The sequence below is a fragment of the Carassius carassius genome, chromosome 40, assembly GCF_963082965.1.
Source record: "Carassius carassius chromosome 40, fCarCar2.1, whole genome shotgun sequence".
Lineage (NCBI taxonomy): Eukaryota > Metazoa > Chordata > Actinopteri > Cypriniformes > Cyprinidae > Carassius > Carassius carassius.
This window is the reverse complement of record NC_081794.1, coordinates 16,264,149-16,292,082: the sequence shown is the minus strand read 5'-3', so window position 1 is coordinate 16,292,082 and position 27,934 is coordinate 16,264,149. Positions and strand designations below refer to the sequence as shown.

At 36.6% G+C, this 27,934-nt stretch overlaps 2 protein-coding genes across 3 annotated transcripts in view; one reads left to right on the top strand and one right to left on the bottom strand.

Annotated features, from left to right (window-relative positions):
• The window catches only part of LOC132122222 (WW domain-containing adapter protein with coiled-coil), a 36,390-nt gene extending 14,837 nt beyond the window's left edge, over positions 1–21,553 (bottom strand). The window contains exons 1-6 of the mRNA XM_059532216.1: positions 21,319–21,553; positions 21,104–21,137; positions 20,129–20,315; positions 11,336–11,415; positions 7,210–7,325; positions 4,579–4,694 (exon numbers count right to left, since the gene is read on the bottom strand). Coding sequence (XP_059388199.1) covers positions 4,579–4,694; positions 7,210–7,325; positions 11,336–11,415; positions 20,129–20,315; positions 21,104–21,137; positions 21,319–21,359 — 574 coding nt within the window. The 5' untranslated portion in view covers positions 21,360–21,553. The remainder of the gene's footprint in view (positions 1–4,578; positions 4,695–7,209; positions 7,326–11,335; positions 11,416–20,128; positions 20,316–21,103; positions 21,138–21,318) is intronic.
• Positions 21,554–24,816: 3,263 nt separating this feature from the next.
• Positions 24,817–27,934, top strand: part of LOC132122219 (MAGUK p55 subfamily member 7) — a 159,255-nt gene continuing 156,137 nt past the window's right edge. For both annotated transcript variants that reach the window (XM_059532213.1, XM_059532215.1), the window contains exon 1: positions 24,817–25,051. The gene's annotated coding sequence lies outside the window, so the exon portion shown is untranslated. The remainder of the gene's footprint in view (positions 25,052–27,934) is intronic.

Here is a 27,934-nt window from a genome sequence, read left to right as displayed (position 1 = left end):
TTTTTTTTCTACAACTGGAATGCCTCGTTTGTGTTGTTTCCTAATGAGGATTAACAATTTTACATATTGCATATTTTAGCACAGAAATTTGAAAGACTCTTGACTGTTGTCATATCTTAAGATTACTGATCTTGTGTGTGACTTGATTTTTTTCCCCTCCATTTTTTACTTTATTATATATATATATATATATATATATATATATATATATATATATATATATATATATATATATTAAAAAAAAAAAAAATGTAGGCCTATTTTTGTTGTCGTCAATGTCCCAATTGAGTAATCAATGATGAAAGAATTAAAAATTTTAGGTGAAATAACTGTTTAATAAACAATCTAATCTGCATTCATTCATTTGAATTAGGGCTGTGCAATTAAACGCATCCGATTGTCATGCGCATATTATCAGTAAAGCTGATCCTTTGATTAACAGAAAATCTCCATCACCAGCTTTCAGATTGAGCAGCATTCTCTAGACAGAGCCATAGATCACTGACAATTAGTCAATATCGCGTTCATAATCGCAGATGAATCACATTCAATTTCGTTCTACAGTCGTGGCCAAAAGTTTTGAGAATTACATAAATATTAGTTTTCAAAAAGTTTGCTGCTAAACTGCTTTTAGATCTTTGTTTCAGTTGTTTCTGTGATGTACTGAAATATAATTACAAGCACTTCATACGTTTCAAAGGCTTTTATCGACAATTACATGACATTTATGCAAAGAGTCAGTATTTGCAGTGTTGGCCCTTCTTTTTCAGGACCTCTGCAATTCGACTGGGCATGCTCTCAATCAACTTCTGGGCCAAATCCTGACTGATAGCAACCCGTTCTTTCATAATCACTTCTTGGAGTTTGTCAGAATTAGTGGGTTTTTGTTTGTCCGTCCGCCTCTTGAGGATTGACCACAAGTTCTCAATGGGATTAAGATCTGGGGAGTTTCCAGGCCATGGATCCAAAATTTCAACATTCTGGTCCCCGAGCCACTTAGTTATCACTTTTGCCTTATGGCACAGTGCTCCATCGTGCTGGAAAATGCATTGTTCTTCACCAAACTGTTGTTGGATTGTTGGAAGAAGTTGCTGTTGGAGGGTGTTTTGGTACCATTCTTTATTCATGGCTGTGTTTTTGGGCAGAATTGTGAGCGAGCCCACTCCCTTGGATGAGAAGCAACCCCACACATGAATGGTGTCAGGATGCTTTACTGTTGGCATGACACAGGACGGATGGTAGCGCTACCCTTTTCTTCTCCGGACAAGCCTTTTCCAGATGCCCCAAACAATCGGAAAGGGGCTTCATCGGAGAATATGACTTTGCCCCAGTCCTCAGCAGTCCATTCACTATACTTTCTGCAGAAGATCAATCTGTCCCTGATGTTTTTTTTTGGAGAGAAGTGGCTTCTTTGCTGCCCTTCTTGACACCAGGCCATCTTCCAAAAGTCTTCGCCTCACTGTGCGTGCAGATGCGCTCACACCTGTCTGCTGCCATTCCTGAGCAAGCTCTGCACTGGTGGCACTCCGATCCCGCAGCTGAATCCTCTTTAGGAGACGATCCTCGCGCTTGCTGGACTTTCTTGGACGCCCTGAAGCCTTCTTTACAAGAATTGAATCTCTTTCCTTGAAGTTCTTGATGATCCTATAAATTGTTGATTTAGGTGCAATCTTAGTAGCCACAATATCCTTGCCTGTGAAGCCATTTTTATGCAACGCAATGATGGCTGCACGCGTTTCTTTGCAGGTCACCATGGTTAACAATGAAAGAACAATGATTTCAAGCATCACCCTCCTTTTAACATGTCAAGTCTGCCATTCTAACCCAATCAGCCTGACATAATGATCTCGAGCCTTGTGCTCGCCAACATTCTCACCTGAGTTAACAAGACGGTTACTGAAATGATCTCAGCAGGTCCTTTATTGACAGCAATGAAATGCAGTGGAAAGGTTTTTGGGATTAAGTTAATTTTCATGGCAAAGAAGGACTATGCAATTCATCTGATCACTCTTCATAACATTCTGGAGTATATGCAAATTGCTATTATAAAAACTTAAGCAGCAACTTTTCCAATTTCCAATATTTATGTAATTCTCAAAACTTTTGGCCACGACTGTACATCTCTGTGTAGTGAATGTTGCTCTATCTGAAAGCAGGTGATGGTGATTTACTTCTATTCACGGGACCGGCTTTACTGACGAGATGTGCATGACAATCGAATGCGATTAATTGAATTGTACTGGTCATTGCTTTTTTACTTTTGCCATTTTGACAGTCTGGCCAGAACATATTTCCTTAAGAAAAACCATCCACACTATTACACCACCTTTCACAAAACCTCTTCTCCAAGCACTTCTCCCTATTCACAACGCTGTGTGCATTAAACGTTGAATGATTACAATTCGACAGAAGACCAGCGAAATGATGGACTGCCCTCAGGTCATCCTTAAAAAACCGACCGTGTCAATTTAGGACAAACCAAGTATAATTTTTTTACTCTTCAAACAACTAATACAAAAGCAATAAAATAATATTAATTATATTTTAGTAAGTATTGTAAATATATAAATTGCCTAGGCCTACATACAAACATAGGCTACGTTCTTTCTTTAAAAAAAAAAACCCTGTGACATCATCTATGATTACACTATTGGTTAACGGATGTCACACTATGGCCTACTGCGTTCGCTTCATCTCATATTCTCATTCACAGTCAGTCAACGGTTCGCGCTTGGTAATGATGGCTGTGGCTGCAGTAAACAAAGTTTTCGCGGTCACTGTTCAAAGTCATACGGGTTTGGGCACCATAATACATCTAAAAATTCATTAAAACAGCTCGACATCACTTTAACTTGGCATGAAGTTCAGGAAAAATGTGCCCAGCTCTTTTCCCATCCCTTCTCCCGTCTAGTCTACAACTTCGAAAATCTATTGCACGAATCGGTTGTGACTAACCAAAACAATTTCGATAGATTCAAAATAGGAAATTGATTTTAACGGCCTTTTCTCGGAGCGCGTCCAGTTTTCTTTTTTTTTTTTTTTTTGGAGCGAGTGACACAGCAACTGCAGCTTCGGACACACACGCATAACAGCAAATAATACTTCTGCACAATGTTTCTCTTCTTACAACAGAAATGTGAATTCTGCCGGTATTCAGACAGTCTCATGCATACAGATACGGGCTAGAATCGCCTATGTGATTTTTGTTGTTGTTAACATTTCTAATAGTAAACACAGCCATGTTGAAGCCTGCAGTAAATGTTTTGCATAATGCTATTTATCTGCTTATTGTTTTTCGAGAATGTTGCACTCCTGTTTGTCATTGTGCATGAAACTTCACGCCAATAAATCATCAGAAATATTGGTCTTTACCAATATATTGAATCTTTACATTCGTCCTGTCTGTTGTCCATGGATTTACCTATATTTGGTGTTATTTGCTGTATAAAATGCACCTAGACATGCAAAATCGATTTTACAATCGATTCAATGAACACTTGTCTCTCAATGCAAACAGGATTTTTTTTCAAAGTGACAACCCAAGAAAGCAAAGTAAACAGTCTCTCATTTGTAGGTTGCATTAACACCTAGCTGTGGATGCAAGTTAAACAGTATCAAATTTTTTTTCTTCTCACCTGAAATTCATGCAATAAACATGTTTTTGACAAAGACACGGGTTGAAGACCCAGTCAGTGATGTCACGATATGCTAATTTGTTTAAATTCATACCTACCTAATCACAATCACCAAAATTTTACTTTTTTTTTTTTTTTTTTTTACTGTTACTGCAAACCAAAATATTTTTAATGATGGCCTCAGGGTTCCCACATTTTTTAACAAATGAATTGCTTTCCAGTCATTTGTAATTATTAGATAATGACTTTTAAGAATCACTCAAATCCATTCAACAATTCACTAATCAATCATTCCCACCAGTTTGTGTTCTGGTCTGGCTCATTCAATGGAAAGAAAAATCAAGCATTTTGGCTTGGCAGCAATTTTTACTTCAAGTGTGAAATCTAAGTGATGAAATACTTTAGAACAGAGCATGCCAACAAAAAGTATTATTCAATATAGAAATTTCCATGACTCAAGGAAGTACATTTTTCCAGGCCTGAAAAAATAATTTACCTCCCTGATATTCTGAGGTTTTCCATGACAGTGGGAAACCTGTGCCTTCAACCTGCTGCTTGGCACCTGTTACCCTTCGACTGCCTTGATATTATCAAGCATTGAAAACCATACTCAAAGAGAAGTAAACTGCTGTGATGACTGGAAAATAAAAAAATAAAAATAGCAGTATGCAGCACAGGAGTGTTTAAAGAACATTAACACGTCATGATGCATAAGGCAAAGACTTGCTACTGCCTCCTACCAGCACGGACAAGCAGACCCCGACACTGCTTACAGATAAGCAGAAGTTTGAGACATAAAAACATTCTAAAAGCTCTAAATGTTGTCATTCTATAAATACAAAACTAATCTGTGATGGTCTGCTAAAAAAAGGATATGAGGCTTCATTAAACAGTATGTTAGTAATGACTCTGCAATTGCAAGTTTTCAGGCATTGATTCTTACTAGTGCTGGAGAAGCTGGCGGGCACAGCTTGCATGGCTTCACGCCTGTAGTCCCTGTCTTTAGGGAAACTGTTGACCACTGCAGCCATCTTGGTTGCCTCCTTCTGCCTTTGCTCTCTGAAACAGGAAAGCGTTTACAAATGGTATTGGCATTCACAAGACAACCAAACCACATCAGCTTTACACACATAATAGGCACAGCAGAAAAAAAGACTCGCTCTGAAACAAGCAGTCTCAAATTTCCGCAAGTCACTTGATAAGTAGAATTAGGCCCATTTCATTGTGCATTTGGAGCACATTTTGATTTCAGTGGATATATTAATGGTTCCAGCATTCATTATGTATAATTACATCATGATTATCAAATCACAAAGACTATATTTCATTACTTACGCATTCGAAGTGTAGCACTGCGCTGCGTAAGCAGCCTGACCCGGTGTTTTCAGTGTCTCAGAGCAGCTTGGTTTGCGGTCAATGCTGTTCTATCTCTGCATGTTCGGTGAGTTTGTGGTCACTTAACATATATTTCAGAATGCTACATGTTTAGGGTTGCCATATGTGCCATTTATACAGAACACGTTATGGCCAGGATTTTTATATTGCCTAAAACATCCAAACTAGTTTGTCCAACAACACGCAGGTATTGTACATAATCGACCATTTGTGGCACATGCGTTGGTGAGATCTACATTGAACAATCAAAGCAATGCAAATATGCACACGTGTTTGTTCATTCGTTAGACTCAAGGTGTCACTGTGCACCAATCATTGTATGACACTGCGAGAGAGATTTGAATGCATAAGGAGCCATCTGCTCTGCTCTCTATAGCTCTTGTGAATGTCATACAACGATCAATCTGCACAGTGCTAACAGCCAAAACCTGGATATTTTAGGCAATATAGAAATCTTGGCAAGGATGATTCCCGTACGTCACCCTAAGCATGATTTTCCAAAAATCTATTTTTGTACATATAAACCAGTAATTAAAAAAAAAAAAAAAAAAAAGTTTTTAGACAAGAACACACGTCTGTCTACTGTCTCTGGTTTAAGAGAAGCTCTGTGGCATAAAACTACATATGAAATGCAATCGCAGCAGGGTAACAGGTGCATTAGAGCTAACATTAGCACCAAGCTAAGACTTTTTATAAAATGAATAGTAAGCTTTTACTCAAATCTCACTTCAAACCAGCATCGGGTGTTTGTAAAAACTTGTTTGTATTTGTTCTATGAAAACATTCTTTATTGTTAAGAAAACACCCCAAATTTCATTAAAATAACATAGAAACCATATACTATTGTATTCGTGTGTTAAATATAGGAAATCAGTTTTATTTTTTTATTAATATAAATTAGTAAAACAAATGAAAAATATTATAAAAGTGACATTTCCAATAGTAATTCCACATTGCCTTAGCCTATGTTTCTCTATTTACACAGCAGCGAAAGAGTTTTGCATTTATACATTGCATTTATACAGTGACCACAATCACAAAAAATAAGGTCGAGATCTCATAACAGAACACAGACCGGCTAAATGATGCTTTCATTAAGATTGTTAAAACTCCAGCTTGTTTTGTTTTTCAGATAATCTGCGGCGGCACTTCCACAATGAGGAGTGAGTGCGTGCGCATGGTTGCCAGCTTGCTTAAAATAAGCAAAACACCAGAAAAAAAAATCTATGTAAAAGCGAAGCTCTGAATCGGGGATTTGAACTCTTGATATCTGGCAACCACACTCATTAAAGCTTGCGTAGCAGAGGCGTGTAGAGCAGTCCGCAGTAACATGTTCTGATATTGGACGTTCGTGAATTATTATGGTAAAGTATGCTTGAATTTGAAATTTTCAATATTAACGATATTTTCTAATTGTACATCGTCAAAATAATTGCGATATTATTGCTAATATTCTATATATTGCCCAGCCCTACATGTTAGCATCTAAGGCTATCTCATGGCAAAAACTGAGAAGGAACAACAGTTGCAATTATACACGGCATTATTTTATTTTCCAATCAGTATATGATACGAATAAAAATTCTAAAATATTTTTACAAGTCTTGAAAATGGAAATATTAAAATATTACAAAAATAGTATTTATGGATTTTACAGCTGTTACCTAAAATCTAATTTATTATTATTTTACAGCGAAATACTGGAATATTACTTTCTCAATTTAACATTTTAATAAAAAAATACTAATATTCTAATAATTGTTAATATTTTATAATTGTTAATATTTATATTTTATATTATTTTATAATAAACTATAAGTGCTTTGGTCAATTTGTGCAGTTCATCAAACAAGTACAGCAAATGTGGGGCTTTGAAAAGTCATAAATGGTCTGATGAAAGCAGTTTCCATCGCACTACTGCTTAGCTAAAGTGCTCCAAGATATGTGAAACAGGCCTAAGACTGCAAAATACTACTTCTGCAGAAAGCAAAAAGATGCTAAAAGATTTTTCCTTTTATTACTGGAAATGTTTCTTCTGTGGAAACATACAAGATTAAACTTTCCACCTGCGTTGATCACCTGAGGTTTCAACAGCAACGTGTATGGATTAGTGTATTATTGGAATATAATTAAGTATAATTTGAATCTGAGCCCAGGGGTGAAAGCATACGTTTAATACCTCTCCAGCCACTCTTTGGGTTTCTCCCACTGAGACACCTCCGTCCTGCAGTTGTAGTAGTACTTCTTCCCTGAAGAACTGATGTGTTCAGACCAATCATCTGCCGGCTCACATGGCTAAATAAAAGAGAAACAACAATTGTGAGCACCAGGAACACTGACGTCATTTAAAGAGACAGGAGCTGTTAAAGGAATGAGAGAGGAAGAGGTAGAGGAAGGAAGATAAAAAGGAGAGGGGTAGGGCAACAACAAAAGGAAAGACCTGAAAGGAAGTAAAAATGAAAGACAATCCAGGTGTTGTTTGTTTTTCTTCTGACATAAGGAAAAGTGTACACAGAGCAACAGCATAAGGAAGTTACAAATGTAGAATAAGACTTGGAAGAAAAGAGAAGGAATGAGAGCATTAGAGAGAGAGACAGATGGAGCATGCAAGGGAGAGAGAGAGAAAACTGAATCCTGATGCAAGCGTGTGTAATATTTGATGAGGTGGATCTATGCGCATCCCCCTTGCAGGATGCTCCTTAAATCTGCCCGAGTCCACCCTCCACCTACTAGCAGTCTGCCTGTCAAAGCGTCACACCACCACACCAGACAGTACTGATCATTAAAGCTGAAGTCTGCAATTTCTGTGACACTAACATCACCATCCGGACTAGCAAAAATAATGACAATTTTCTTGGACGCTTCCTTCGTCGGCCAAAGGGTCACCGTATGGTGGTTTAGCATGGCCTAGTTAACTCCTAAAATCCCTCTCCCTTTTTGATAGTCATTCAAAATAGACAGGTAGTCGGACTTCTTTTTTTGCAACGCATTTATCAAGGTCCCGTACCAGAATGTTAATGGGTATTTCTGTCCAGTTGTTACAGACTGTTAAATCAGTTGGAACAAACAGAGTCCCAGCGCAAACTAACAGCAACAGATAGTAGATAGGCAGTATAACAAGTATAGTGACTAAACATGAGCCATTAATCCTACATGTTAACCAGGATTCACTCTCGCTGTACCCCTTAAAGGGATAGTTCAGCCAAAATGAAAATTCTGTCATTAATTACTCACAATCATGTCGTTCCAAACCTGTAAGACCTTTGTTGATCTTCGGAACACAAATTAAGATATTTTTGATGCATTTCGATAGCTTTCTGACCCTTCCAAACACAGCAAGGATCCTTAAGCGATCAAGGAGATAAATTAATCCACTTGACATCGTTGGTTCAACCGTAATTTTACGAAGATACGAGATTACTTATGTACAAAGAAAACAAAATTAACTGCTTTATTCAACAATTCGTCTCCTCTGCATCACCCTATTGTGTCATTTTGGAGAGTATCACACACAGACATTGTATGTACGATATGTTGTTTACATTCAGATCAAAGAGCAAACAATGTAAACAGCATATCCGCATACGGTGCTGCCGACAAAGGAACAGCATACATTGTTTACATATGTGATTCTCTCCAAAATGGCACTAGAGAGCTCACCTCGTGCTTTATTCAACCAAATTGTAGTAACGCGACACTTTACATTCTCAGTAAAGATAACGGCGTTGCAACGATGGGAAAAGCAATTAGATTACTCCATTACTGAAAATTAAACTCCGTTAGTAATGCCGTTATACTTAAACGCCGTTACTCCCAACACTGCTAACAGCATATTAACATACGAACCATGTTCATTTTAGATTTAGTCCAAACAGTCTATAAGTAACAGTTTTGTACTCATTTACTAACGAGTCTGATGCAGTACGGCCAACTGAATGCGTTGCCTCTCTGCACAGAACAGACGCAGAGAGAGGTGATACTGTGCCGGGAAAGCCAGACTGGCAACATCTTCCAACTGAACGGTAGCTAAGGTTTATCCAAAAAGGTTGCTAGGTTTGTCATTTAGGTACCTATTATGAAAAAAGATGCTAAAATGGTCTGAAACTAGCAAAATATAGTGCTAAAGTCACGCTTGTGTGTGATTGCAGGAGCTGATGGCAGGGGGTGGGGGACATTTGTGGTGGTTAATGTGGATTTGGTGGCACCACAAATAAATCAATGTATGGGAAACCCTGTAGATAGACAGTTCTTCAATTTAAAAAATAAATAAAAAAATCTAGACATAGACAGCCAATATATTATGGCCTACCATTCAAAGTCCAAAATATTTTTCAATATTTATTTTAAATGTATTTTTAGAAATTAGGACTGCACGATTAAATTGCATGTGATTGTCATGCGTCTCTTTAGTAAAGCCGGTTCTGTGATTAGCAGTAAATGTCCATCACCTGCTTTTAAATGGAGTGGCACTTAATATACAGAGTCTTAGTTTGCTAACAAGATACGCAATATCGCGTTCATAACCGAATGTGATTCATCTGCGATTATGACGCGGTATTGCGTAGCTTGTCAGCGAACTACAGCTCTGTGTAGTAAGTGCAGCTCCATTTGAAAGCAGGTGATGGATATTTAGTAATAGTCACAGAAACAGCTTTACTAAAGAGACACGCATGACAATCGCATGTGATTAATCGTGCAGCCCTATTATAAATGAATGATTTTATTCAGCAAGGATGCATTAAATTGATATGACTTGTCGGTACAATGCCAGAAAAAAATATTTTAACTACAATTTTGGGTTAAAATATGATTTAACTACAAACTGATTTAAACATTGATAATTAGAAATATTTTTTGAGCATCAAACCACCATATTGGAATGGTTTCTGAAAGATCATATGACACTGAAGACTGGTATAATGGCTGCTGAAAACTCATGCCATCAGAAACATAAATGACATTAATATATATATTTTTATTATGCAGCATGGGTGAGCAGACTTCAAAAACAAAACAAAAATCTTACAGAGCACAAGCTTCTGAATGGTAGTCAAATCTCTTAAATGTGACTCATACAATACAATGATGTTCATTGCAGAACTATGTTCACTTCACTGTGCACTAAACTCTGTCCTTGAAGACACCACAATTAAGTAGTACATATTTCAAACCATGAAGAAATTCACCTTTGTATGCCTGCCGACAGCTACTTCTCGCTTCAACATAATTATAAGGTTTAATACAAAACATTAAATCTTGGGAAAGGTAATTGAGCAGATGAAATGGGTTTGATGAATTAGTTCATAAAGTAGATGAAGCATCTCACCATCTTCAGAGTGGAAGACATTTTACACAGCATTTCCAAAGTGACCCCATAACATACAGAATGAAGGGACAATTTAAACCAAGAGAGGCACAAGGACAGTGATAAAATTTGGTTTCTCTGCCATTTGTGCTGGCTCACCAAAATTATTGTGGATTTATAAAAAAAACAGCTTATGGCACATATATTATATCCATTTTTCAAGTTTGTCGAAACGAGCTAGATACTTTCCAACATATTTCACTAAATGACCACTCATATGACTATGGCTTGGTAGTCTGTTTTTTGTTTTTAGAAACTGAATTCAATACAATGTGGCTTTATTGATAAGAAAAACCCTGTTTTAAATTTTTTGCAATGATGTAACTTTTTAAAACCACAATTTTACTGAAATCAAACCATATGACGTCAATGTTTTAATGCCTTCAATGAATGATGTAATGCTGAAGGTGGCAAAAGCTCTCCTTTCTCTTTTCTGGTAAAGGTAAGCTGTGCATTGCATTTCCCAAAAGAGCTCACATTATCTACTGCAAGGAGACAGATGGTCTGCACACAGGAGGGTTGCCACACAACCAAACAACACGTTTAACAGCAAAGCCAAATTTCAGCCGGGGATAATTTTGTTAGATCCAAATAATGGACCACAAAATAACATACCACTTATTAGAAGTCTGAATAGTTCAGCAGATCTGCCAGGATAAATGTTTTCTATTTTGACTGCATTGGTGTTCAATTAAAGCATCTTAATCGCTACTTCCAGTAAGGCAGTTATCCGGGATGATTTATGCTAAACTAATTGCACAAATAGCTATTAGGTTATCAAAAAATGGTCTGATTTATTCAATAAACATTCATTCAATAACAGGCTGTTCGTGCCAAAGGGGCAAATGGTTACTGCTGTATATGAACAAGGTGTTGTTGTGTGTGTGCTGATCGCTACCTCATTACAAGGTTCAGACAAGTAAGAGACTGTGGGACTCACCGTGTCTGATGATTTGTTGGGATTCGAATGAGAGTTGGAGCTGTGGTTATGGGAGTTCTCTTGAGGGGATATACTGGTCCCTGAAAATGAAAAATACTGAATGTAAACAAATGTTGTCTATTTCTTAAAATTAGTGGAGAACAATCTATACATGTCTAAATGAGTTATTACCACATCTGGTTGATCAAAACAACTCTACTAGAACATTCCACTGCGACCTGCATAACTATTAAAGTTCACAAACAATGACCCCATAATTCACTTCAGTTTCCACTTTCTGCAAAATCAAGTATGTATATCTATAATGTTTACAGCACTTGAGCTTTTTATGGCTGAATGATGCAGAGACATGAACACTTCTGGGCCTTTCTATCTGTTCCTGGCTAACTTTGATTCATTAGAGTCATTTCAGTTTGATCTGCACCAACTCGATTACATGGACAATTCAAGCTCTCAAAGACTCATCTGGCAAGTGTTCATATAGCTCTTTTGGAAGGCCAAAGTAATGAGTTTCGCTTTCACAGTGAGATACACAGCAACTCTACAACGGCGGCGGCAACAACAATACTACAGCAAGAATCAAAGTTACGCCTCCTTTTTTTGAACATTTGGGTGGAGTTATGCAAATCTGCCCACATCGTGACATAGACATATCTCTTTGGATTTGAGACTTTAGTCGTTGCAACTTTACAGATCTACTTTATGTACCAAGAGTTTGTAACACTCGAAAGAGAAAGGAAAAATGGAAAATCGCATCATATGACCCCTTTAAGAAGAACATTTCATAGGGCCCTATTATTGTTTGAGAACGGACCCTATACAAAAAAGCATAGATTTAAAATACATTATTAACACCATTTTTTAAACTGATGTTTACAGTCTATATCTATACCCAGCCCTACTCCTTAACATGGACACAGCATGCCTTTTGAAGATATATGCACAAAAAAATAAGTCTCTCTGATCCAGAAACATAAAAAAAATATATATATATTGATTACTCGATATTTTGTCCAATCAAATACTCTTTATAAAGAGAGTGTCCCTCCCCTAAATAACACCTGCAGCTGATGAACATGTAACAAATATTTTATCTATTAAGAAAAATTGGGGGGGGTAGAGAGCACACTGATATGTCCTAGTACCACCCATACTTCCTGTGAATAAGAAATACACCTTGAACCACTGCTTTCCTTTTCATCCAGAATAAAGTGTGAGAAGGTATTTGACACGAACACACTCAAAAACAAAACTTTGGAGTGGAAGAACAAGTCTGAACTAGCTAGAGTTTACATTAGCCTTTATGGAGGAACCTGAAAACCTTGTTTTATGATTGCTTTAGGTATAAATGAAAACAAGTTAAAGAATATTCATCATCTTGATTTGTAGTTTTGATCAAATTAATCAGAATGTAATGATGCGTTCAATTAAGCATTTTTATGTAGCTTATTCATACTGGTTAACGTACATCAACAAATCATTCACCTTAAACTCCATTCCTTTCACTGGGCTGGATTTTAATCTAACTAATATCAATTTGTAGATCTCAAGACCAATCATTTATGCCGTTTTCAGCTGTTGTGTGTATAAAACACTAAACATAATTTGTCGAGCACCTCCCATGCGATAATTGGAAAAGCTCTATTTGATTTGTTACTTTGAATAAGAAATAGATTCAGCTTTCAAATTTTATCTGCCAATTTTAATCACCTAATTCAAACAAATTAACAAATACTTTGACTTTAATGTTACATGAGAAGAGGTATAAGGAAAGATAAGGAACTCACTGAAATGCATAATTTCTCATGTCACTGTGTTGCAACCACAAAAAAACATCAACAAAACATCCTGTGGACAAGTCACTTAATGCTAGTTCTGTGTTCGATACATCAATACGACGATGTATCATCACAGATATTTGATATACTGTCAAATATACAGCTGTCTCAGTTTTAATATTGTGGCACGTAGGGCTGGATGATTAATCGAAAAGTAATCGAAACCGAAATTCAGAACCTCTATCTAACTTAATTTTCCCATGTTGGTTATTTCATTTTTTTTATCCTGTTAATACTTCCCCCCTTAAAAGCACACTACCGCGTGTGTAGCCACATGACTTTCCCTCCATCCAGTCAGTGGCATAAAAGCAAAACACGGAGGTGAACGCCGGTTCAACACAGTAATGGCGTGCAAGTGGTGAGTGGTGAGCCTTGCGTCTTCACTAAACTTTGTCAGTTGTATTTGTTTTATGGTTTGGACATTCAAGCGATTAGACTGTCGGATGTGTATTATTTTTTTGAGCTCCCATGTTCGCGCAGCTGCAATGTGTGACGAAAAACTCATAAACAGTAGCTGTGAAGATCGCGTACACAGAGGAATGCAAAAACTAGTTGTCAGCGCTGTCCTGTGATTTATTACTAAAGTAGCTTAGAATCTCCAAACTTATTATAGCATATTTTTCTACTTTTGAAGGAACTATGCTATTTACAACCTACAGCTTCACAATAATATAGAGACAGTATGACAAATTCACGTTCAAGACAGTTGACAGAACGCTGCTGCGTGTCGCCATTAAAGCGTATCATTTTCACGTGTTATTGAGCCTTGCCACTTGCCAATTTAACCATTCAAAAAACTTTAAAGCATTCAAACACAAAGCACGGAGAAGCTGAACTAAGCAGCTGGTTACTCGCGCTGTGCTCGGTGCGCACGCAAAGAGAGAGCCGCGTCTCACAGACAGTAACACTGAACTGAGCTCTCCTTTGCGGAATTGCTAATGCAACCTTTTCACACCACAGACTGAACACAATTAATCATTGCTTGGTAATTGGCCAACAGAGTATTGACTGTTGTCTGAAGTTTTGTTTGATTGTAATCCATTTACATATCTTTCTATCAACGTTATCTGATATTATCAAGATGAATTTGTTCTGACAGTTTAACTCTTGAGTTCTTGTCATATTTTATTACCATTTTCTAAACTATAGCAAATAAACTGATAATGTGAGAAGTAAACGTCAGTTCTGTATAGGATGATTATATTTATTTTTCCTTAAAATTACATAGACTTAATTTGATTTAACAATCACCTGCTGTAGCACACTCAAAGTTTCATTCATCCAATTAAAATGTTTTAGGGTAATGATTCACATCTATATTTTTTTACTTGAGACAATAAATTATTTATTTTTCATTGGCTCAAGTAAAAAAAATATAGATGTGAATCATTACCCTATTATTATTATTTTTTTTTATTGGATGAATGAAATACTTTTTGCATCGGTTTTATTCGCACCAACATTCTTTGATTGTAACATTTTGGAATAATGTATTTATATAGCATACTTTTATTTAGTCTCATAGGTAAAAACCTTTTTTTTTTATTTAAAAGCAAATTTAAAAACTAAAACAAATATTGAACGCTGGTTAAGAAACATCTTATTGAATGCGTGTTGATTGTGTTGTTTGGATTGTAGAACTATGCAGTTATTGCCTTTAATTTCACATGGTTACAGTTAATCTTTTAATTTAAGGCCAGTTCTCTGTAGTTTCAACACAATTCAAAAACAAAAGTTAAATGCTGATGTCTGTACCATCTATGTTTGTATTGAATGTAGTCTACTTACTGTGCAGTTACTGCTGTTAATTTCAGATGGTTACGGTTATTGTTTTCAATAGCCAAAAGCCAGTTTGGCCTATTAAATACCAAATAAACATCTTGTTTATGCACACTTTCCTTCTTTCTTGTTTGTTGCTTAAAGATAATAAAATAAAATAAAAATCGGAAATCGGTATCGGAATCGGCCAGTTTGCTTGTAAAAATAATCGGTATCGGCCATGAAAAATCATGATCGTGCATCCCTAGTAAATAGCACAAACAAATAAACAGAACGAACATACAAATTAAACACTTTCAAACAGGGCCCACTGGTACAACCTGCACCGGGGCCCCGCTAACCCCAGCTACGGCCTTGCTTACAGTACAAACCTTGTCAGTGAATTATGGAGGACAAAAAGAAACCAGAAACAAAATAATCGTTCATTAATCGTAATCGAGGTAAAATGTTCAATTAATTGAGGTTTTGATTTTAGGCCATAATCGTCCAGCCCTAGTGGCACATGTGCAGCAATGGACCGTGCTTAATTTGAATACAAGAACAACGCTTAAAATGGAGTAGAAAAATGTACGGGTTTTTAAAAACCATGAATATAGCATAATATATAGGCTGCAAGGATTAATCTGGACAGAGGAACACAATTGGGTTGCCTGATATTAAGAGACATAATCCCCAAAACAGAGCTTATCACTTGCGCAAAACGGAAATAGCTGCTAAGTGTGTTACTTATTTTTGTAAACCTGGCAACCATGTGTATGTGCAAAGAAACTTTCTTGCTTTCTGAAAACACCGGTTAGCTGGAAGTTTAGAGATCTCCACTTCAGAAAAAGGCAGCGTATGAATTACCACCCTTTTGCTGCGTTTCTCTATTAACAGTGAACCTGTGGCTTTAATTCCTTTAGAAACAATGTTACCAGCTCCTTGTTGAGAAAGATAATGTAGCTCTTGAGTAATTAACCTATTTAGTCAATAAAATTGCAGGGCAGAGATAAAGAGTTTGTTCCTGAATGTCTGAGTGTGGTTGCAACGTGATCTGTGTGAGTGACTGAGCGTGTGCGCGCTGGATACGGTGAAAGCAGCACACAAGTTTTTTTTTTTAAAATACATATTAGAATGAGTACATTACAAAATAGATTTATCAGAATATGTACTTTTTTTAATGAGCTTAAAAACAAGATGCAAGCAAACAGAATATTGTAACTGATGGGGAGTGCCCAATGTAAACATAAACCTATGCAATTACCTATATTGTACTTTGGTACAGCTATGGAGGTGCTTCATAATGCAGAGCTCAACAGCCTGCTCTGCCAATAGTTAGAAATGGCACTACAGTATTCACTGTTTAATAAACAGCTGTTTTACTAAATACTGCTGAGGTGAAATTCAGTCCAGTCCTGTATCATGATGCATATCATAATGACTTTGCTAGTGATGCTACATTTTCATCAGAAAAGCCATACCTCATTATATAGACAAATAATGCTACAGACAAACACTATATTGTATATTCATAAAACTTTTGACCATTTTGACCATTTTGACTATTTGACAGCCACTGTTCAAATTATTATATTTCAACAATAATTTGGAGAAGAAAATTATATCATTAGAGAGGTCATACAAAATCTTTGTGCAATATAAATGTTTGTATACAATGTTTGGAGTTATTTTAGTGTTGAGAGTTGCACATAAAATTACATGGCAAATAAATGCAATAATTTGGGCTCTGTTGTCGATTTAAACTTTAAACATTATTAATGTGTAATTTATTAGATGAAAGATGTTCCTTAACAAAAGTGCATTCACCTCAAACAAATAAATTAATCTATATTCAATTGAATCAAGGGCAAAACTGAACTGAATCGAAAGAACAAAATATTCAAAGCTAGAGACATGGCTCAACTGCTTTTAGCATTTATGCTTATTGCAAATACATATATACCATCAAACTAATTAATTATGCTGTCAGCATACTTCTATACAAGTTACCCTTTTATCTCCTCGAGTGGCTCTTTAATGAGATGCAAGACTTGACCTATATAACAGATCTGGTAAATATGAATGATTGATGCAAAGCTTTTAAACCACCAAGATTCAGAAGATGTAGTACTAAAAGAATAATAATAATTAAAAAACATTCTATAATGGCATAGAGCCAGGTAACAAATCAAGTAGATTCATCACTTTTGAATAATGAAATACAAAAGGATTTTTGAAAATCTTCAAAACAGAGAATAACCTTCTAACTAATGCAACCTCCCATGTACAACATCTAAATTTTAAATAGGTTTGAATCCCTACTTCAGCAAGATTTGAAGCATTGTACAGCTTCCACAACTGTCTGACTCAATTCAACATATTCTACTGACACTGTTCAGTTAGATGCTCCATTTATTTGGCAGCAATCTCATTATCTACTCCTTATCTAAACAAGAGTAGCAAATCAGCATGTAGTGATTAGATTCAACTGCCTTTATAAGTAGCAGCAGTATCTGGTCAAGACATCTTGTGATGCACGTAGATAAAAACTAATAAATTGACTCAAAAGGAATGAGAAAGATTTATCTGAAGTGATTATATCAGGAAGGACTAAAAGCTGGTTCACAAAAGTCACAATAACTATAAAGATAATGTTAATGACATGACAAAATAGACGTTCCCATCACCCTGTTTTAATGCACATTTTAAAGTATCACAACAGAAACAAAGTGATGGAAGTGCCAAATTTCAAATAAAAATCCCTTCATTAGCAAAAAAAGTTTTTACGGTCGCTTGAGTTGGTTTTTGACCAAAAAAGGGTTAATAGGAGATGGAAATGCATTTGCCGAGTACATTCCTAAACGTGCATAAAAAAGTGACTTTGTATGATGGGACGGCAAAACCTGACTAACCAGCGGACTGATCTTGTTCCACAGCATTTGAAATGTTGTTGTTTTGAAATGCACGAGCAGAAGTCTGTTAAAGTGTTTCTGTATAACTGCCTCCCAGAACTGTTACACGATGCGTTCTCAAACAGAAGGCATCCACCACCGAAACCAATGTCCGCAATTCATTTTCTCCCATCTGCTCACTCTGAGGTGCAAGTAATGTATTTTATATGAAAATTATTACATTCAGTGGCTTCTCCTAATATTCTTACTGATATACAGTGCCAGTTTAACAGGAAGTGACGATTTTGTTCTCTTTGACTAATTGGACGGAAAAAGCGTTTTTACTTGCAAATGTTTTATGTAATATTTCAATTTGGCGCACAAGTTAAATTCACAACTTTGGATGGAAACCTGGCTAATGACGATAAAAAAATGACAATAATGACACAGGAACAATATTATTGCAATCAAATTCCAAAATGATTTGTTAACAACTGATGAACAACGAATACAGCCAATCAGAGTCCAACTAACTTTGACAAGCTCAAATATTTAAAGCAGCATACAACATAACTGCAGGGCTTGCTTATAATATACAGAATGTTAGCATTTTTTGGTGTGGATGCTAATAAAGTTATCTTATTTTGTGTGGATTTGCTTAACTCAATCTGTAATTTTCAATATTAAGAAATCAATAATATTAACTGTTGAAGCAGCAGAAGAAATGTAAAAAAAAAACAAAAAAACAATTAAATGATAAAATATGGTATTAAATATTTTTCAAAAAACATATGTGATGGCAGTGGAACTCAACTAAAATGCATTTGCCAGCCTGACATTACAGCATTAGATCATCCAAAATCATAATTTTGGAACAGGGCTCTCTCTTCATCCAGACAATGGCGTACAGTGTTTTAAGGAAACATTTGGTTAAATTTGGTGACACTGGTTAACATAGAGTTAAACTTTATTTGTACTGAAACCTTGTAAAATAAGACTTAAGGCCCGTTCACACCAAGGACGATAACTATAAAGAAAGTTCACATTTTTTTTCTCAATATTAAAGAATAGCAGAGTCCACACCACGACTAAAACGATAAAGACAAAGAGAAATGATATCGTTGGAATCACTTTCAAAACTATTTTTCTCCAGATGATGAACGATAATAAATTAACAGCCAATCAGAATCCATCCTGCTGTAGCGAGCTCAAGAATCTAAAGTGGCAGACCAGCATGCACTTAGAATAAACAGACGATATTGTTTGCTATCGATGGCTTTAGGCTTCTTCTACCAATCCTCATACATTAGTTTGTTGATGTCAACGTATCAACATTTGGTAAAAAATATGAGGTAGTGTGGGTAAATCTTATGACCATATTTTCTATTTACGGCTAATCTTACTGCAAAATCAATCTTACAAGCATGGCCTATAAAGTGTTCAAAGACTCTAAGCTTCAGTTTTACAAGGATAAAGAACCAAAACAAAGCGAAAACATAAAAAAGATACTTTGAAAATGTCCATAAAACAAACAACAGTGTTCACCAAAAGTATTTGGTTCCCAGCTAAATATTTCAAAATACCATCTTTTGTGCTCTTCTTAAGAAGAAGAAAAAACATACAGGTTTGGAAAAACGTCAGGGTGAATAATTTTGAATTTTCATTTTCGGATCATACATGCGTCTAAATATTTAAACTAAACAATCTTTCTAGCAAAACTGAAAAAATAAATTTTGCAATGTTGCCAATACCAATAACATTCGGCAAATCTTGCTATAGAATCAACAAAGAATTCTGAAGGACAAAATATTTTTAATGATATGGAAATAATTCTAGATCTAGCACAATTTCTGATTTCAGATGTTTGTGGGCATTCAAGCCTGCTCATCTATTCTGAACAATAAAACGGTCTTCAGATGTAGAAAGCAAAAAAGTTCCAGAAAAAAAATACATGCTTGTACCTGATCTGATAAAAATTTATAGACCCTGACCATGAAGAGAGATAAAAGCACACTCTGATCACAGACCTAGCATTACATTTTCCTCCATGAAATTGCATAATTCATAAGGTTGGATTACAGGTGCTTGCTTGTAAATGGCTGAAGCTGGTGCCAATACCGGAAGTACCACTTCATTTAATGTCTTTTTACCCTTAAGACAGCAATCTGATCACTGTATATACATAGAAACACTTATGGACCAATTAAGAATGTGGTAAGATGTGTCATTGATCTGGGCATCAGTATCAGCCTCAGATCTGTGCCTCTTATCAAATGATCAATATGACTTCAGGTGTCCCCTCTTACCTCCTTCTCTGTCTCTCCCTCGGTGTGGATGGATGGCTTTTGCTCTGCCATGGCCGGTGCTGTCCATGTGTTTGTTTTCTGGACTGTCTGATCGCCGCAGCATCTTGCACGGTGGAGTGGCGTTGTTACTGTCACGCACCTTCTCATGTCGGTGATCAGGGTGACTCTTGGATGAGTACTTAAGAGTCTGTCAAAACATGACATTCCTACATTGAACTCTGCTGAAGAATTACTCTCTCTCACATGCAGTGAGGACTGGTTTAAAGCTGGTCTACAATGGACATTAGCTACCTGACCAGCTTGTTTATTGCTGATCTAAGATGATATACCGGCTAGCAATCATCCAACATGTTCCAAAACACGACTATACTTCATAGCACGATAATGTGTGTCATTACATACTTTATACATCCTTTCAAGGCTAAACTGAGCACAGGAAAGCCTATTAGCATTATTCTTACAGCTTTACATACAATTATGCATCTCTTGATGTTGTAGATTTTATTTAGAATCGTTTTATTGGGATTTGGTTGCACTCTCTAGCAACTATCAAGACGATTGTTTAAAAACAACCTCGTACCACTAAATTTGATTTTACGTATACAACCGTTTCTTTAAAGTAGCATAATTTAAAGCCTGAATTGGTGATTATAAACGTTATTATTTTGGTAATTTCGAAGTAAATCGCTGTGGCACACAGGCCTGAGATGTAGCCGCTAGCGAGCTAACGTTAGCCTGTTAAAGTCGCTAGCGCCCTTAGCGCATTTAAAACATGATAAATTCGACGGGCAGGCGATTTATGACAGCACAAATTCATGTTCACAGTGCAATGAAATTGTGTGTGTAATTTTAAACCGAGCCTGGTGGTAATAAGGCACTTTTCGCTGTGTTTTACGCAAAGAGGCCTAACTTGCTTCAAAAGCCTGCACTAGATTTACTCCCATTTTAATCTTATTTGTTTCAGATCTAAGTTACCTGATAGGGCTGAGAATCCCTTCGGTCTGTGCACCTATAAAACAAAACAAGAAAAAGAGACAGAGAAACAGTTAAAAACCCATCTTCACGGATAGTGGCAGAAATTGCAACAGCTGAATCGGCTGCCTCAAGTTTCTACTTATTTTGGTTTGGCTAAAAATGGCGGATTGTCAAAGCGGAGAAGGAACATCGGAGTATAAAACAGAGCTCTTTACCCATCGCCGAGTCTCGGTTGTTTCCTTGCATACATTACCATCAATGCCGTGTTAGTGTGTGTGAAGTAGATGTGAAAGATGGGCGACTTATTTTGTATTTGGAGTGGGCTATCGACGACCCGATCGCGTATATTATTTCAATAGTTCTGGCTATTGGAGTCGCTCTTCGCTTCTGCTAGAGCGCCCTCGGTCCATCTCCCACTCACACATTCACCAAAAGTCTGCCCCTATCTACGGAGCAGCGAACCTCAGCCTCTCACACACCTCAATCCGGGTTATTCCGGGGCTCGCTTCGGCTCGACTCGGCTACTGTCGGGTCATTCCGGAAGCTGGATTGAATTGGTCTGAAGTAGTGCATGAAGCAGGAATTTTTTATAAATGTTAGCAGTTTTTTCTTTCTTTCTTTTTTGGGTTAAAATCATTGTGCTTGACGTACTCACAGAAAAGTCTCACTTCGCGCTTTACTTCGACTGCTGAGAATTATTGCGTTTCAGTGGCTGGAATTAAAACCCAATAATCTACTGACATCTACTGGACATGTGGAGCCAGTGCATGTGCATGCGCATGTCACAGATGAATGCAGAAAGGACCTGATGCACTATGACTCACTGAAACAAGTGAATCTGGGGAATTCTGGGAAAAGATACTTGTGCGTTCACTTTTTGAATGGCCAAGTACACTGTTCAATAGAACACTGTTCAGTAGAACCTTCAGAAGAGCAGCGCCTTGCCTGGTTTTCTATGCAAATTTTGTGCCAGATCTGCCAAATATAATGGAGAGTGTGGTGGACAGCAGTCTGTATGCAGGTCATACATATTTCCAGTTGCATTAAAATCTGAGGTATTCCAGATTTCTAAACCTGTCAAGTCACATATATTTGCATAGTACTTTATTTTATATATTTTATTATATTTTATATATACAATACAGATTGTTTCAAAGCAGCAACACAGAGGTAAACATAAAATTAAGACTGAATATTCAAGCAAAAATCATAAAATATGAAATGACTTCAATTTAATCTTTGAAGCAGCTATACAGAATATAATTTTCATTATTCAAATCAGTTTAGTTGCATTTTGATTCAATTTTAATTTATTTGAAACGTTCATCAGATAAAGCAGATCTAGAGAGGACAATTGTATCATTATTTATCTCAAGTAAGATCAATGTTGATTCAGTTTAGTTCAGTGAAAGTAATATAATGCAAAGTCCATCAATTCCTTAATGAGTTATTTTCAGCTATAAAGCAGCTCTACAGAAGACAATAATGTAATATTCAGCTCAAGAGGTCAGTGGTGATTCAGTTCAGTTCAATTCGTCCGTGTTGCAAAGATGTTCAGTTTATGAAAAGAGCATAGGAAAATCTATAGAAGACAATTGTGTCATTATTTAGCTCAGTTTAGTTGTTTTGTTCTATATCGATACAATCAAATCTATATATATATATATATATATATATATATCAATGTTTATTCTTTTAAGCCCCTAAGACATTAACGTTGGTGCTTTGTGTGAATGTCCTATTGTTCTGTGCTTTTAAAGCCCAAAGATCTCATCTTTGAGATACTCCAGAATAAGCCTTCAAGCTTTGTGTCTTGGTTATGTAATGAAATCATGTTGGTCTTTAGTAGTTCTCCCCATATGACAGAACTATTTTACTTTTATATTTATTTTTGGGCTAAGCATCATACTGGTCTTCATGTAGGTCAAACAGAAATCTGACCAGATTGACCAGAGGTGCATTTAAGTAAACACATGAGGTACCTTGCTAATGAATTAAATTTAATAATCGTCATTTCAGTTATTAATTTCACTTTCCGCTTATTTTGACTTTGTAGAGAGGACTGGGAAGAAAAGACATAATGCACTCTGACTCTACTTATGATTAGATAGATGATAAGCTTTTAATAAAATTATGGGTTCATTAATACAATTATTACAAATACATTAAACAAAGCTATAAATTATATAAAAAATATCCTCAAGGTTTTTGGACTCTGTTGATGCTCTGAAAGAACCTTTTACATGACCTCTCGGTTTTCAATGTCATGTTAATTCGCTTGTTGAAAACACACTTTATTCTAACAATGGAAGCAGGTCCATCAGCACAGTGATTGTCTGTGGCCTTTATCCTATGAGCACTGTTTGTGGCTTTTTACAATTTGCAGAATCAGTTCACTCATTTACCTGTGCAATAGTGCAAGTGCAACAAGTCACGCTATTACTGTAATTTTTGTCATTTAAAATCTAATAATAATAAAATAACATGATAATATCCCGTTGTCCTCTGACATATTGAAGCCAGAGAGAAACAGTTAAAAAAAGAGAGAAAAAGTCTTAATAATGGATTTGCTTATTTCAAACAGATTTTCACTTCACAAGACATTGATGCTCTGGAGTTGTGTGGATTACTTGTGGATTATTGTGATGCTTTTATCAGCTGCTTAGACTCTCAATCTGATGGTACCCATTTCATTGCAATGGATCCATTGGTGAACAAGTAATGCAATTCTAAATTTCACAAAAACTCTTTTGATAAAGAAACAAACTCATTTACATCTTGGAAGACACAAAGGTTGCGTAAATGTTTTTTCATGTTTTCATTTTTGTTTTACACTGATACTTTTGATGGTTCAATAATTAATCATTCTAAACTGTACTGTATATAAGCACTGTAAGCCTTTGATTCTTGTGCTTATAATCAAAGCCAGCGATTGTTGGCCACGAGGGGGTGCTGTAGTGATAGTTCTTAATGTAATGGTGTTGCGTTGTTTCCTAATTACTCAAGCGTTAAATCGACATTGTATATTATTTATTTTTGAGAGCCGGGCTCTGTAAAGCATGTCAGAATGAAGAGCAGCTCTGGCTCTCTGCCTTTTTTTCAAGTGACAAACAATTTTTTTTGTTTCTATCTTTCTTAAACTTACCACTGCCTACAAAATGTTTATAGTTCTTTGTTCTGATCAGATCAACTGAACATTTTGTTGTTGTTGTTGTTGTTGTTGTATAGAGACTTAACCTTAGTTGCAGCCATGAGGCATTGTCTAATTCAAACTTGTCAAACCAGTCTGCCATATACATTTCCTCACTGAAGAAAACCACTGAGTGAGACAACAAGGACCAGCGTGTCGAGACGGATCAATTCAAGTTACTAGAGATAAATAGGCAAGATATTTAAATAGAAAAAAACCCGGCGGTCATGTGCTTCTAGAACAGGAAAGACAGGTGTACTGTTGTCTAAACTCTAGAGAGGAACGGTTACTTCATTCCTCGAAACTTTAATCCTTTTAGAAAATAACATTTTATACACAACAGCAATGAAAAGTGTCAGTATGATTTATTTGCGTATGCAGAGTCTGTCGGTAGACCTCTTATAATAAAGCGTTATTTCGTAGAATAAGGGCAGGTGTGGCATTTGATTGATTATGTAACCGCCAATTATATTTTAGGATTACACTGTGATCCCGCCCTACTTTAGTTAACTGTCCAATCAAGTAAAAGATTACTTCCGCCCGCCTGCCGCGTTGAACGCAGATTGTACGACGCTTTTAGCCTGAAAAGAAAAACAGTTTGGACTCGAAGACCTACTCCGAGCCTGGGATATTTTATTTAAATTCTTATTTTTTTCCTTTTAAAAGCAAAGCGGAGGCTTTTTTTTTTCAAGAGTGACTACCCAAGAACCCCAAGGCGTCTTACTGGATTTCCCAAAACACAATAATAAACTGCTCGAGTGAGTAATGTTAATAACTTACTTCTCTTCCGATACCGCAAGAAAAACGTTTACCGCGTTGTTTATATATAAACATGACAAAAAATCTTAAATGTTTAGTGTCTGACGGGAGACTAATAAGTTCTTTTGAAAACTCGAGTATTGACTTTTTCATTGTTTTTGTGTGTCCTGTTTTGTTCGAGCCAACGGTCGGTGCACTTGACAGCTCGAGCTCTCCGTGTCAAGTGCTCCCGACAGTTGAGCTCAACCGGACAAACAAACACTGAAACGAGCTGCTATTCTTGATGCATGGAAGGGATCGGCTTTATTTCAGCAGAGTGCTGACGCGGAGCTTGACACTGACATCACCGGGGGTGAGTTCGCCCTGAGCAGCAGGACAGACTCCGTCATCCAAAATGCTCAACTAGGGTTTGCTTAACGTGCCCAATTAAGTATAATAAAGTGAATGTGTATTCGATTATTTTATTTAATTTCACCTAGTGACAGCTAGTGAAGCCACGTTCTGGTCTCCGCTGTTTTTGCTACAACTACTGTATGTCCTACGACCTATTTTGTTGTGAGACCTATTAGGTATGTTAGATACACACTATTATGTAAATTGTGTCCCATTGTGTCACTCCTTTTTTTAAATCTTTTTATAAATGTGTATATGCATTTATTTTATGAAGTTTGTAAATGTTTATACATTTTTCTCTCCCTCTAATTTATATAAACACCAAAATGTTTATATAAACACAAACACACACACACACACACATATGTATATCATATGTATGTGTGTGTATGTAAATATATCTCCTGTGTAGTAAAAATACATTTAATACTCAAATAAAATGTAGATGTTATAGTTATAGATTGTATTTTGTATAGATTGTATAATGTAGATTGTTTTGTTATCATGTGCATATGGTTCATATTGGACATTCTGTAGTCTGTAACATTGATAAGGGCTCTTGGCAAAATTGAGAAACGGTGGAAAGCGGAATAAACTTTATTATGCATTTCATGGCATGTTTTCATAACTTGGTCTTGAGGGTTCAGCCCTCTGGGATCTTCCTTAGCAACAGCCCATTGAAATGTAAAAGCAGTGTTATAGTTTATTCTTTGACCCAGAGCAACTATAGTGTTATAGTTTATTCTTTGACCCAGAGCAACTATGTTATAGTGAAATCATAAAATATTCAAGTAATGAAATGATTATGAATCCAAATATAACCTTCATTCAAATAGGTACTGAGAGTTTTCGGAGAGTCCTGCTCCCCTGTGGGAAACGCTGGAGACTGTGGTTTGTTTGAGACTTGTGATCTGCTGTGTCAGATATCACTGCTCAGAAGTGCCCTGTCTGCACTCTCTGACTCCCCTCTTCTTGACCTCTTTACGCAACACACTCACTTGTCGTCTCGCAGTGTCAGTTGACAGGCTGACGTTACGATCCATGTCCTGGACACGATCCAAGGGAAGTCGTGGCCTAATGGTTAGAGAGTCTGACTCCCAATCGAAAGGTTGTGAGTTCGAGTCTCGGGTCGGCAGGAATTGTGGGTGGGGGGAGTGCATGTACAGTGCTCTCTCCACCCTCAGTACCACGACTGAGGTGCCCTTGAGCAAGGAATCGAACCCCCAACTGCTCCCTGGGCGCTGCAGCATAAATGGCTGCCCACTGCTCCGGGTGTGTGTTCACAGTGTGTGTGTGTGTTCACTGCTCTGTGTGTGTGTGTGCACTTCAGATGGGTTAAATGCAGAGCACAAATTCTGAGTATGGGTCACCATACTTGGCTGAATGTCACGTCACTTTCACTGATTGTTCTCTCTTTTGATGGGTGATGGGTGTGTGTGCAAGTAATTAACACATGAGAGGAACACAATGCCTTATGGTGGCTTTAACTAAAGTTCCCAGAGGTCTGATAGCATGTCTTTTCTGAGATTAGAATGCCTACATTCCTTTAAATTCCATGTCTTATATGTACTGACAGTAGGGAATGTATTCTTTGGAGGTCCTGTGGGATTGGTGAAATATGTAATACTGAACATACCCATTTGAAGTGGAGAAGAAATCACAGGTGGATTGAACTGAGGTGATGTGAAATGGATCATTTCAGGTCATCACCTGTTTATGGGTCTAAAATAAAGCTCATATGTCTTTTAAACACATGAACTGGTCTCACAGTAATCATTAAACTGTGATCGCATGGCTTTTAATACAAACATATATTTACACTTGGGCTCTTAATGCATTTTTACTGATGGGGTAGATATCATGACCATGTTTAAATGACCTGCAAGATGAATTTGAGCATCGAAAACGTCAGGAAGTGGTTTGAGACTCATGCAAGATGTGGCTCAGCCAAGTGTAAGTGCATCTGGCTGTTTACGTTAGATAAATTTTGGTTCTCAAACACAATTATGTCAGCATACGGAAATTAAAGAAAACTGTAATCCACATGAAAGCAGAAGAGAACATTCAACAGAAAATGTTGCTGCCTTCAACTGGCTTGACCATAGACTTAAAATCCAAAATAGTTTTAATAGCATAACGTGGGAGTAGTGGATTAAATTTGCATTCTTTTTGCAGAGATGTACTTTAGTGGTCAATTTATTAATGCAGTACATAACCAATCAAATAGAAATCCGATTTTTCAAGATGAACGTATTGTTTTAGATGTTTTTTTTTTCATCTAAATAAGGCCTGAACTGTTCTTGATCAAGTTGAACATGCAGTTTGGTTTAACCATGTGGCTTCTTAACTTTTAGAGGCAGAGTATTAAACAACAGGACTAGCTAATTCAGTGAGGTTGTCAGACAACCTTCTCTGTGCAAAAATAAAATATAAAGCAGAGGAAGGATTGCATATTGATGAAGTAAATGTTGCTGGCAGAAGTCTTGGTA